The sequence below is a fragment of the Asterias amurensis genome, chromosome 5 (genome assembly GCF_032118995.1).
Source record: "Asterias amurensis chromosome 5, ASM3211899v1".
Lineage (NCBI taxonomy): Eukaryota > Metazoa > Echinodermata > Asteroidea > Forcipulatida > Asteriidae > Asterias > Asterias amurensis.
The window spans coordinates 6328173-6340829 of NC_092652.1; the positions used below are offsets into that span (position 1 = coordinate 6328173).

General features: G+C 36.6%; 1 protein-coding gene across 1 annotated transcript in view; it reads left to right on the forward strand.

Annotated features, from left to right (window-relative positions):
• The window catches only part of LOC139937538 (ETS translocation variant 1-like), an 86810-nt gene that overhangs the window by 37410 nt on the left and 36743 nt on the right, over positions 1-12657 (forward strand). Inside the window, exon 5 of the mRNA XM_071932735.1 lies at positions 11963-12022. Coding sequence (XP_071788836.1) covers positions 11963-12022 — 60 coding nt within the window. The remainder of the gene's footprint in view (positions 1-11962; positions 12023-12657) is intronic.

Genomic DNA, 12657 nt, shown 5'->3' on the forward strand with positions numbered 1-12657 from the left:
CATACATGGAGCCTCAAGAATGGTGAGTATTACTCGCAGGTTTTTTAAAATTAAATAACTTTTTTGAGATTTTAGGAGTGTTTTTTTTCTTTCTATCCCCGCTTGATTTGGATGTGGCATAACTTAGCATAATGCTTACCTTACTAAGGTAGCTTCCAGATTGGTGAATATTACAAATAGGTCTTTAACATTAAATCTCATTTGTGAGATTTGTTTTACGGCCGCTTGACTTGGATGAGGCTTAACTTGTCTGTATGTTTAGCCTTTACTGAGAGAGCTTGAGATTGGTGAGTAATACTCATAGGTCTTTTAAAATTGAATCACTTTTGGAGATTTCTTTTGTTTGTTTTTGTTGAAAAAATAATAATAATATTATTATAATATTGGCCTGTTATGTAGTGCACAAATCTACCATGCAGTGACAGTGAAAAGAAGAACAAATAACCCTATTAAAATACCAATATGAAAATTTTGATAAGTTTGGGAACAAATTGGTTTTGAGCAATTGTTTTAAATGAAAGCTACTGTTTTGTTTGGATCAAGTGATTTTAGTTGAAGACTGGGAGATAAATAGGTTTGGGTATTTTAAACAATGATTGGACAATCTCAAAACATGGGTTACCAGTTAAACGAAACAGCTAGTTTGTCTTTCCTTGGTTATTCATAAGCTGCCTCCATCCCCTACCCAAAATCAAGAAAAGGAAAAGAAAGAAAGAGCAGAAAAGAAAAACAAGTTTGAATTGATATTAGTTGCTGACAGGGGTTAAGTTTGGGTAAAAACAATGTTTGGACACATTCTTAAAGTATACAGTTGTTGAAACAGTTAGTTTGTTTTTCCTTGGTTATTCAAAAACTGCCTCAATTCAACGATCCCTTACCAAAGAAAAGGAAAAGAAAGAAAAGGCAGAAAAGAAAAAAAAAAGTCCGGCTATAATATTGTGTTTATCTAAGGAGCATTGTAGCAGCGGCATGATCATTTTCTGCATACAAAGTAAAGTGAAATAAACGAGGGAGCTAATTGGGCTGGATTACTCTTATACACGAACCCGGCTTCGAATTACAAGCGTCATCAAACATGCAGTAAGCGCGGGTTATTCAGGACTCCACGTAATGAATAAATCCACTGATTTTAAACCAGAAGTGCATCATCAGGCCAACAAAAAATAAACATGTTTAGCGTCCTGTCTTTTTTGAAAAAAAGAAGGAGGAGGGTTTTTTTCTTTCTTTTTTCCTCTCTCTCAAAATGGCCGCACGACATTTTTCTTTTCCGTCTGAGATCGTATTTTATTTTATTTTATTTAACTTTATTTTTTCATTACAACGGAGTTCGTGCTTTTGCCAAAGCTGCTCCTGCCCTGTGGAATAAGCTTCCTGTATCACTTCGCAAAATAACATCACTCGACAACTTCAAGTCACACTTGTTCACAAAGACTTGATGGACATTGGCTTTAATTTAACTACAAGTTTTTTGTATTCTTCTTTTTTTTTCAATTGTATGTTTTCTTTTAGTAAATTTTGCCCAGGCGCCTGGATCGACTTTCTGGAGAAGTGCTAATTATAAATCCTTATTATTATCATTATTTATAAATAAATAAAATTTAAAAAAAAGAGGCAGCCTCTAAAAAAGAAGCAGGTGGGGGCACAAACATTTTTAAAATTTTATTTGGCCTTATGCTAGCTTTGGCTTTGCCACGGCTCCACAAGTCTGCTTGCCGACGGCTTTCTATGCGACCTCATATTCTATTAGGCATCATCCAGCCACCGTGATTGAGATATAAAACACGACCTTGCTTCTCATTAAAAAAAAAAAAAAAAAAGCTGCAAGCTGATTTTTTTTCTTGAAGTCCGTGTTGCACAAAAATGTACTTTATGGGGAACAGGGATGGCATAATGGGAAATGTTATAAAGCCAATCTTTGAAAGGTACTTGTAAGTTGTAGAGTGGATTCAAACACAACAGAAAAATGGAATAATGAATAATACGTTTACATGAAAAGGTAGTGGTGGTTTGTTAAAAATGAAACTTAACAAAAATGTGTTGAGGGTTTTTCTCCCCACAAATTGTTCATGAGGAAATGAATGGTTCTTGTTAAAACAAAAATTTAAATAGAGAGTTTTAAAGGCACTGGACACCTTTGGTAATTGTCAAAGACCAGTCTTCTCACTTGGTGTATCTCAACATATACATAAAATAACTCGCATGTGAAAATTCTGACTCAATTGGTCGCCTAAGATAATAATGGAAGAAAAAACACCATTGTCACACACGTTGTGTGCTTTCAGATGCCTTGAATTTTTTAGCCCATTAGTCACTGGAGTCTCAAGAAAACTGTGAAAAACCCAATGATTTATTTTCACCGTTTCCTAACCAATAGTTTTTACTCGTTTTTCAAAACTATCTCATCCGAAGCAAAAATGTTTCAAATGAAACTCCTCACCATGATCGTCTTAACACATTTGTGAACAATTATAGTTTCACTCAAGTTTCCAAATATGAAGAACACACACTTTTCAAGGGAAATCGCTGTTTATATCATTCCTTTAAAGCATGTTTATACAATGAAGTCATCATTAAAGGCACTAGTGGACACTATTGGTAAATACTCAAAATAATTATTAGGATAAAACCTTACTTGGTAACAAGTAATTGGGGAGAGGTTGGTCTTATAAGACATTGTGAGAAATGGCTCCCTCTGAAGTCGAGGCGGGCTGGGACGAGCACCGTGTTATTTATTTTACTTGGCCTAACACGCTTTAATTCTAAAAGAACAAATATGGTTAATCTACCCCTTGTAGAATAACAAAAATTGTGCGCATCTAACATTAAAATTGTTTGACTCATTTCTCAAACACTACCTCGGCACGTATTATTTAAAGGGAAGATTGAATGTAAATCTGTGGAGAATGTGTTTTGTGTCGTACAAAAAGTACCCGGACCCTTTAAGCAGAGTCCTTGCCCTTGGGTTTAGCTTTGAACATTAGCAGCCAGCCCAGCTGCCTGGCACTGTGGTTTGTGGCAAAAAGAAAGGGGAAACCTACAGCAATTGCCAAGGGTTTGTTGTGGTTAATTCAAGGTCAATTTGGTATTCCCTACTGCTATAAACATGGTAATTGTTTCCAATTACCTTGAAGAACCTTCAAGACAGAAATGCTGTCATCTTCGAAAAATAGTGTGTTTGAATATAATGTATTAAATCAGATAATAACATTTGGGAGCAGTTGTATACTTGTTTTATTGTTCAATTTCACCTTTTTGATCCACCTACACATCCTAGTTTTCAATTTCAAATTATGTTGTTGTCCCCCTTTGTTAATGTTAAACAAAATTGAAAGTAGAAAATTCAAATTTTTTTTCTTTTTTTTTCTTTTCTTGAATTTATTATTTATTAAAGCCATTGGACCCTTTCGGTACAGAAAAAAAAAAAAAAAAGTTCACAGATTTACAAATAATTTACAGGGTTTACAAAAGGTAATGGTGAAAGACTTCTCTTGAAATATTAGTCCATGAAATGCTTTACTTTTTGAGAAAACGGTAAAACAATATAAATTCTCGTTAACGAGAATTACGGATTTGTTATAAACACATGTCATGACACGGCGAAACGCGCGAAAACAGGAGTGGGTTTTCCCGTTATTTTCTCCCGACTCCGATGTCCGATTGAGCCTAAATTTCCACAGAATTGTTATTTTATATATAAGTTGTGATACACGAAGTGTGGGACTTGGACAATACTGTTTACCGCAAGTGTATAATGGCTTTAAATGAAATTTCAAACAAATGATAATTTTGACTGATAACATGGTCGTGAAATTTTGATAAATCACATCTACCTTTTGTTGTATGTACTGTACACACAATGTAATGAAGTTTCTTTAGTGCACAAACATGCATACTCTTGTCCAGTTGTATAAACACCTGAAGTGAATTTATTTTCTTAGCACTACATGTAAGTAAGCGGCGCGTGGGAATTACAAAGGGGTTTTTATTGTTTTGGTTTATTTTGCTGGTTGCTTAAATATCTGCAGGGTGATGGGTTTTTATTTTACACTGTCCGCCCTAAGATTCAGTTGTGCGTAGAGCGCTCTGAGACGCACGTTAATCTATTTCTACCTCCATGGTTAAAGGAGTTTTGGTTTTTGGCTTTAGTTTTGGCTAAAAAAAAAACAGTTGCTTGCTGTGTAAGCACTTTATGTACATGGTAATCAGCCATACATAAACTGACAAACCTGTAGAAGTTTAAGATCGATTGGCCATCTGGGTCACAAGAAATAGTGAAAAACAGATAATAGATCTTGCATGACATAGATATAAAAATATAAAAAAATAAAAAATAAAAAACGCTCACCGAAGGATAAACTCCAAACAGGAAATAATTTTTATTTTTTCTCATCAAATGTGACACTTCTAACAGAAATATTTCCAGGGATGTTTTCTACTACCATCGTCATTCGACCTAGACCGTGTAAGTTTTATGTAAATTAGTGGTCTTGTTTTTTGTTTTGCGTGTTAAGAGAAGAAAGTGACGAAAAGCATTACAGTATGCATTACACCTCCATGCAACACGCACTTTGAATGCTTAAGTCAAAGAAAAAAGTGCAAAGTACTACAAGTTGAGGCAGTATCCCATGAAAAAAAAGGTGGCTTGTCGTTAGCTAGGAAAACACATTCACCACTTAATGGGGGTACTCCACAGGTAATATAGAGCACTGAGGTCAGATGCAACTTCACTCGGCTGAGTCCGCCGCGGCCGCTAAATAACACTGTTTTATTTTGACCTGATTTTTAAAGGCACTGGACACTGTTGGTAAATACTCAAAATAAATTGTTGGCATAAAAACTTACTTGGTTACGAGCAATAAGCCTTTTTGAGATATGGCGGACACAATGCTTAAAAAAATACAACACTATTAAGCTTGGGCGATATCGATTTATTTTATTCACGATATATCGCCGACAATATATCGCGATATTCGATATAATCGCGATTAATGAAATTTGACATCATCAGTCTTCAAACTCCAAGTGAAAGTTGTAGAAGAGACATTCATAGCATAAGAGAGGTGTTCTAATGACCTATTCTTCTTGTTTTACTCCAAACCTATGGGGTGCAAGATGTCTCAGCTAGCAAATACATCGCGATATTTAATCGATATTGCGATATATCGCGATTATCGCGATATATTATATCGATATTTCGATTAAAACCAAATCCATCCGATATCGAAATCGTTTCAAAATTAATATCGCGATATTCGATAATATCGTGATATCGCCCAAGCTTAAACACTATTATATTAGGTTTGGGTAAACTTGTCTTTATTTAAATCAAAACCAAACAGTACACTCCTATCACGTCCACCATTCCTCAAAAAGGCTAATGGAGAGCTGTTGATAGTATAAAACATTGTGAGAAACGGCTCCCTCTGAAGTAACATAGTTTTTGAGAAAGAAGTAATGAAAATGCACAAAGTATGCAGGGGTTGATTTCACAAAGAGTTAGGACTAGTCCTAGGAGATATACAAATTGCATGGATAGTCCTAAGTTAGGACGAGTAACTGGTCCTAACGTGAGATAAGACTAGTCCTAACTCTTTGTGAAATCCACCCCAGGTCTCATTGAACAGGCCATGGAAGGACTATGCAGTTTCCCCCTTGCATAATGAAAGCTATATACATATGTACGGGCAACGTTACTTTCACTCAAACAATTTTTAAAGGAACACGTTGCCTTGGATCGGTCGAGTTGGTCTTTGAAAAGCGTTTGTAACCGTTTTTTATAAAATGCATATGGGTAGAAAGATGTTGTAAAAGTAGAATACAATGATCCACACAAACATGCCTCGAAATTGCGTGGTTTTCCTTTTACCTCGTCGACTAACACGTCGGCCATTTATGGGGGTCAAAATTTTGACTCCCATAAATGGCCGACCATGTTAGTTCGCACAGTAGAAGGAAAACCACGCAATTTCGAGGCAAACTTGTGTGGATCATTGTATTCTACTTTTATAACATCTTTCCAACCATATGCATTTTATAAAAAACGGTTACAAACGCTTTTGTTTTGACCAACTCGTCCGATCCAAGGCAACGTGTTCCTTTAACATTGCCTCCATAAAGTATCCGGCCTGAGTATTATGTAACGTCTATATTGCATAACATGTGTGCATAACATGTGTGCAAACAATTGTGTCGGATGAAATTTTGGATTACGTTGTGAGTCATGAACCATTATCTATGTTGGTATGATCACAGTCATGCTATTAATGTTACATGTAGGCTCCCATGCCTTGAATTTCGTTCTTGAAGGGGGGGGCAGCAATTTTCCTGTGGTAAGGGGTACTTCCATGAGGAAAATGTCAATTTGTAAAAAGGCACTTTGTAAAAGGCACCACACCACAGCTAAAGCACAGGGCACCACTGTAACTGCTGTGGGTGCCATGAGTTATTTCAAGGCATGGGCTATCATCTCTGGTACCTGCCTCCTATTATTAAACCAAACATTTTTATATAACAATTGTTTGAAGAAAGGAAACCATTGTCAGCAGAAATCTTCAAATAATCAGACCTTCCTCTCTGCCGAAACTCTGCCTTTAAAAAAAAAAGCAGCCCCACAACGGGCTGTGCTCAAATCAATACGTACAACGACCTACATGTACATTGTACATTATAACAACGTGGGGTTGTTTCTTAAGTGGTGTAACATGGCGAAACACGAAGAGCCGACAAAAAGTACTCGTCTAGGTGAGCTTTTGTGGCGCCAGACTCTCACTTTGACAATAAATACAGTCTGTAACGTTCCCTCTATCGTATTATTTTGACTTCCTTTCTTTCAAGCTTGATGCATCTTTTGCAAGATTTTTATTTTTAAGATGTTGTTTTTATCCTATTTTTAGCTTGATGGCCAATGTCCTGTTGTGGTTCCAGCCCCCCCCCCCCTCCCTTTTTCTTTTCCGCTTTCATTTTACACATTATCTTTCATTTACTTTTGAGTGTTATGTACTTTGGGATAGTCCAATATTCCATTGAAGGTATAGGGCAGTATTGTGTTTTTTTATATTCATAAACAAAAGTAATTTTTCCAATTATCTTGCTCAAGCTTTGTTTCAAATTTTTCCAAATACATTATTCATTATGTTTCAAGATGATTTGGGTGAAAGTCCAAAATACAGAAACAAAAGTCAGGGATTATTTTTTTTCTTTAAAAAAGGTCTGTACATCATTGGTAAGATTGAACATTATATACAAAACTTTAACCTGGGATAAATATTTTTTTAAAAGCCGCATTGAAAAATATATACAAGCAATCATAGAAAAATTAATAAGAATGCCCCTAAAACCCCACAGTAAAGCTCATAAAAAACATTACCTGCAAGGTCAAACAATAATATCAGATAACAAAAAATGGTAATTCTATAATGTTTTCAAAGGCGGGTATTTTCTATGGTCTGAAGTAGACACTGAAAAATAATAATAAAAGCCAACAGTACAAGGGCTTTTGGAAGTTCTTTCATAATTTTTACTTTCTCTGATGAACTGTTAATTGAATAGTAGTTTTAATGCAAGGACTAATTATGTGGATATAAGTATAGCTTTTCTGTACGAAATTAAAATACTCATAAAATAATTTTGTAAGAGTGCATTTTCATTAGAGGGAGAGTATAATATTAATATACCTTTTTTAGTAATTACTCCAAAACATACTTGGTAAAGAAGCACTGCAGCTTGTGATGTATTTATAACATTTTGAGAAACAATTCCCTTCAAAAGAATGTAGTTTTAGAGAGAGGGATTCAAAACAAATTTATCTGAGGAACTTCTCAGATTTTGTATTTCAATTATGGATTATTCATCCTGGGCATAATGGCTATAAATTATTATATCAAAACGCCACCTCACATTTTGAAATGAAATTTTAGAAAATTTTAGTTTGAAACAATATTTACATCGGCTAAATAATTAACAATTAAACAGTTCTAATTTCATACTTTGCGTTTAAGTGCGTTTACAAGGTAGCCTAAAATGTGAAGAATTGTGTTTAACCGTTTCTTCACAATATCGCAATATTTACATGAAAGATTTGACCTGAAGGAGTTCAGTGTACTACTTAAAAAAAAATCTAGGCAGTCAGTACAAGGAATGCTGAGCATTGAAAAGCAATGATGTTTGTTTCTAAAAAAGGCTCAGTTCAGAGAAACTCTAATTTTGTGAGTTTTTTTCTTCTTACAGAACTTCTGCTAACAGTTGAGGGAAAAGTTGTCTGAAAAATAGCCTGAAAGCAAATGTCCATTTCTCCTTTTTTTTCTTTCCTCCCGGGCTTTTAAGTTTAACATCTCTTGTGTGGTTATCGAAAGAAAGACGTTTGCGTGTATCGTGCTTGTTTGACACGTGCAGGCAACAGGTCTTTCGGGACCTTAATCTCGGCCGGAGAAAAGACTCCTCCCCGCTCATCCTCGTCGTTGCATCTTCGCAAAGATTGACCAAGAATATGTGATAATAAAAAGCTTTTGCCTCATCGGGGAACGGGGGATGATGGTTTGTCGTTTATCTTGGGATGCTGCAATGATGGTCAGGATGCACTAATGCCTGTATGATCTAGGATCTGACTATCGATTGTTAACTCTCTTGTTTGCCTCCAGCGCTGGGCCAAGAAACTCAACACTACGCACATGTAATGTCAAACTTTGCACAAGTTAAGCATGGCAATCACTTGGATCTGGTTGTTTGTGAGCAAGAGGGATGGTGGTGGTGCAATGTTGCACCACTTGTTAGTTCCTAGTGATTACCTCTAAGATAATCGTAGGGGAGATTGGTTTTAAAATGAAAATATTTGTGAAATTTCTTTTTGGTGTGAAATCTACACGATGACTGGGGCTGTTAATCTAGTCGAAGGGCTTTGGAATTGACAATTGGGTATCTCTCTAACTACATAATGCACCTCCATGTCGACACTAACCGCCAATATCTCGGTCAGACCACACATAAAGGTCAAACCTTCCAGTACATCAGAAGGGCACCAACCTTTTTGACACAGTGACTGATTTCCCTTGTTTAGCAGAGCAAAATGCTACACAAAATGCATCCAGTACATCAGAAGGGCACCAACCTTTTTGACACAGTGACCGATTTCCCTTGTTTATTAATGCATCAGTCTCTACTCAAAGTTCATCATGTGCTTTACTCAATATTAGCATTCAGTGTGCTCAAAACAAGTTCAGTCTAATAATTTGCTATGCAAAAATGCTGGATGAAATCGTTCCCTTTGACAGATTTGAACTTTCCAAATATAACAGGCCTTGAACTTGGCTCTTGAACGGGGCATGGCAATTTCCCTTTTGGTACAGGACATTTCCATGAGGGGGCACAGCAATTTTCCAATTTGGTAAAGGGCATTTCTTTCATTCATTCATTTCATTCATTTTATTGGAATCACATTTCGTGGCCCACAGGCCAAATTGCACATGATTTACAATAATTAAATAGTAAAAACATTATTATTGTTGATATGAGGTAAAATCTTAATTTGTGTTGGAACCTTTCAGAGGGCATCACAGCAGGGCACCACGGCAATAGGCCCTTCCCATGAAATATGTAAATTGCACATAGCACGTGCGCACTTACGTTTTGGTTGGCGAAATGAGGGAACATCGCGCTGTTTTGTTTACGGCTAATGGATGCGTGACGGAGACGCAATTGCGCGTCTGCTTAGTGCACAACTCTATGGTGTTTGCCACCCAACAGGGTCTGTACGCATGCGTGAATGTTAGCAATCATGGGAAGGGTCTATGGACCGATCCGGCCTAACAATCAAACTGTGCGCGTTCACCCATTTGACCAATCACAGCAATGATTGTGGTCGGATAAACTCGGTCATGCGTGCGCGTATGTTTGGCACGCGCGGCAGAATCGTGCAGAATGTCATTGGGAGTGTTCGTACACGTGTCTTGCTCACGTGCGCGGTGGGCGGAGCTTAGTGGAAAGCCGGAACGGTCCATTGCTCTGGGTGCTGTTGATTTTTCTCAAGGCCTGACATTATCTTATACTGCTGTCCAGCATTTTCCCAAGTCAAACCTTTATAAAGTCACCTACACGACCAGCCATTTGTAAAATTCAAGTAGCATTATTGAACTCTCAAATAATATCTGCAGGGGCCTCTACTAACGAAGAAATGCCCTAAAATTTGATTGTTGATGGTGTCATACAGTCAGTGACTTTAACTGTCTGTTTATATACATGTAGCACCTTTCTTTAAATGGTAAGGTGTACTTTTGGTAATTGTCAAAGAACTGAGTACCCCTGGTGTATCCAAACATAATGCATAAATAAATTAACCTGTGAAAATTTGGGCTCAATTGGTCATAAGAGTTGCAAGAAAATAATAAAAGAAAAAAACTCACTCTTGCCGCATAGAACAGCCTGAGCAAATGTTCATGCCTGAGTGAAGCCTTTTTCAGACTCAAATTTGATGATGAAAATTACCTCTTTCTCTAAAACTAACCCTTCTTAAAAGGAGGTCGTTTATTACAATGTTGTATAATATCAACAGCTCTCCAGTGGTGTTACCCCAAGTTTTTATGGTCATTATCTTCTGGAGAAAGTACCAAAAGTACAGCTGCCTTTAAAGACTTTGGTCGGCAATTAAATACCCAGTTTTGTGATCGCTCGTTCCAGTTTGGTGATGTTTATTGTCGGGTTATTGTAAAAAGGTCTACTTGGCTCCTCATGAACCTATTTTGTACTATTTTGCTTTTAATGTTTTCAAGTAATAAACCACAAGGGGAAACTGGCGTGGTAAATGTTAATTTCAATTTTTGGGGGACAAAACAAAGAATCGTTTTGCTAGAATGGGATTTTAATCTGCTGACTGCCGGATTAATGTGCAGCCTGCATGGGCTATCCAGCCATGAGGTTGGCGGTCTCCCTGTTTCATGGATAATAAGGATGTAAAACAAGGAACCGATAAAAACACACCGAACGATATCAACAATTGAAACAGGATTCCGTGATCCCCCTTAATATGAAACTACTAATTAAAACTACTACATGTATAATAAAAAGAACTGTTAACCAAACAGCAATACACTTCATCAATGCAGACAATGCATTATAATATATATCAATAATAAATAATTGATTAAAATAACGGAGTGACTATAAAGAAAGAATTGGGCCAAGGCTGTATTCCAAAGTATTGAAATTAATCAATGAACAGAAAAACAAGAACTGCAAAAGTGATCAATTTGACAAAAGGGATAAAGATGTGATAAAAAGGAGAAAAAAAAAGTGTGGTAAATTTCTGTTTTGGGGAGGAGGGTTGCGGTGAAAAGTCATTACAACCAACTGTAACCTTCGGCTGGGTTGAAAACCGTTGGTCCTGTGTGTTGTGTATTGCACATAAAAGAACCCAGTGCAAGGGGTTCGCCCTGGTGTTCCTGGCTGTGGCTGCTGTATGCGCCATAGCACCTTGTAAACCCTTATAATGTGCTACAAAATTGGGTCTCAAATTTCATAACTCCAATAACCTATCTTTCTGTAAAATTTGTACTACTGTAAGCGCCTTGAGTACCTTGTTTGTACATATGTTCGCTAAAACTATAAGACTTCAATATTATTATACTATAGTATTTATTGTTAACCTTAAATGTTGGTTTTAATATATCAATGTGGTGACTGCTTTATGATCCAACACCCCTATGTACCACATTTACTTGCTGAGCAAAACATAAGTGGGACACCATGACATTTTGGCTGGTAACTTGTTTCTGCTAAGCAGTGTTTTTCTGTTCTTAGCAGCTTTTTGTGCTTACAGACTTCTGGCCCTGAAATTTTACCCTGCAAAAGTTGAGAAGTTTCATAAACAGTTGCTTAAAAATGGGGCTTGAAATGAATTGTTGTGAAATTATGTCCTATTCTTGACGTTTGCTTGTGTTTTTTTTATTCCCCATCTATTTTACCTACCCTATAGGACTTTGTGACTCCGATACTGAAGCTGAACAATTCGTACCCGACTTCCAGAATGAAAATGGTAAGTCAATATTCAGTGTAATTTGGGGGAGAGGGAGGGGTATGGGAAGCCTGGTGGGGGTATGTACGTTAGATTTTGGTACATCACATCTTTCTCCGCCCTAATCGCCGAGCAGTAATAATATTTATTTATCAGTCACTTAGCAAGAACAATATTCTAAGTGAATCACAACCTCGTCTCAGTCGTTCTTTCTCGCTGATCACTGTTGTAATTTTTGTTATTATTCTAAGGATTGAGCATGTTTTCAAAGCTGCCAGGTTTGCGGCGGATATAGATGGCGGGAAAATTAGCGAAGGATAGAGAAGTGTTTTTCAGCTTATTTATCGAGAGCCAGATGAGTCCAACAAGTTTTGTCCCCTCGGAAATGTGTTGCTCATATACAAGATAACCTTTTTTGCCTTTGAAAAAAGGGTTGAAACGCCAGGCCATTCACTATTAATTTTTGTAAAAACTTTTTGTCGGAAAAGTGTTATTACATGTACTTATTTAACAGATTGTTTATTTAACCTGTACACATGTAGACAGAATCAGTTTTTTTTTCTTTCTTTTTTCTTTGACTGTTTTGTTTTCGAGAGACTCTCAAGAATAATCCAATGAAAAATGGTTGTATGTGTTCTGACTTGCTCCCCAAAACA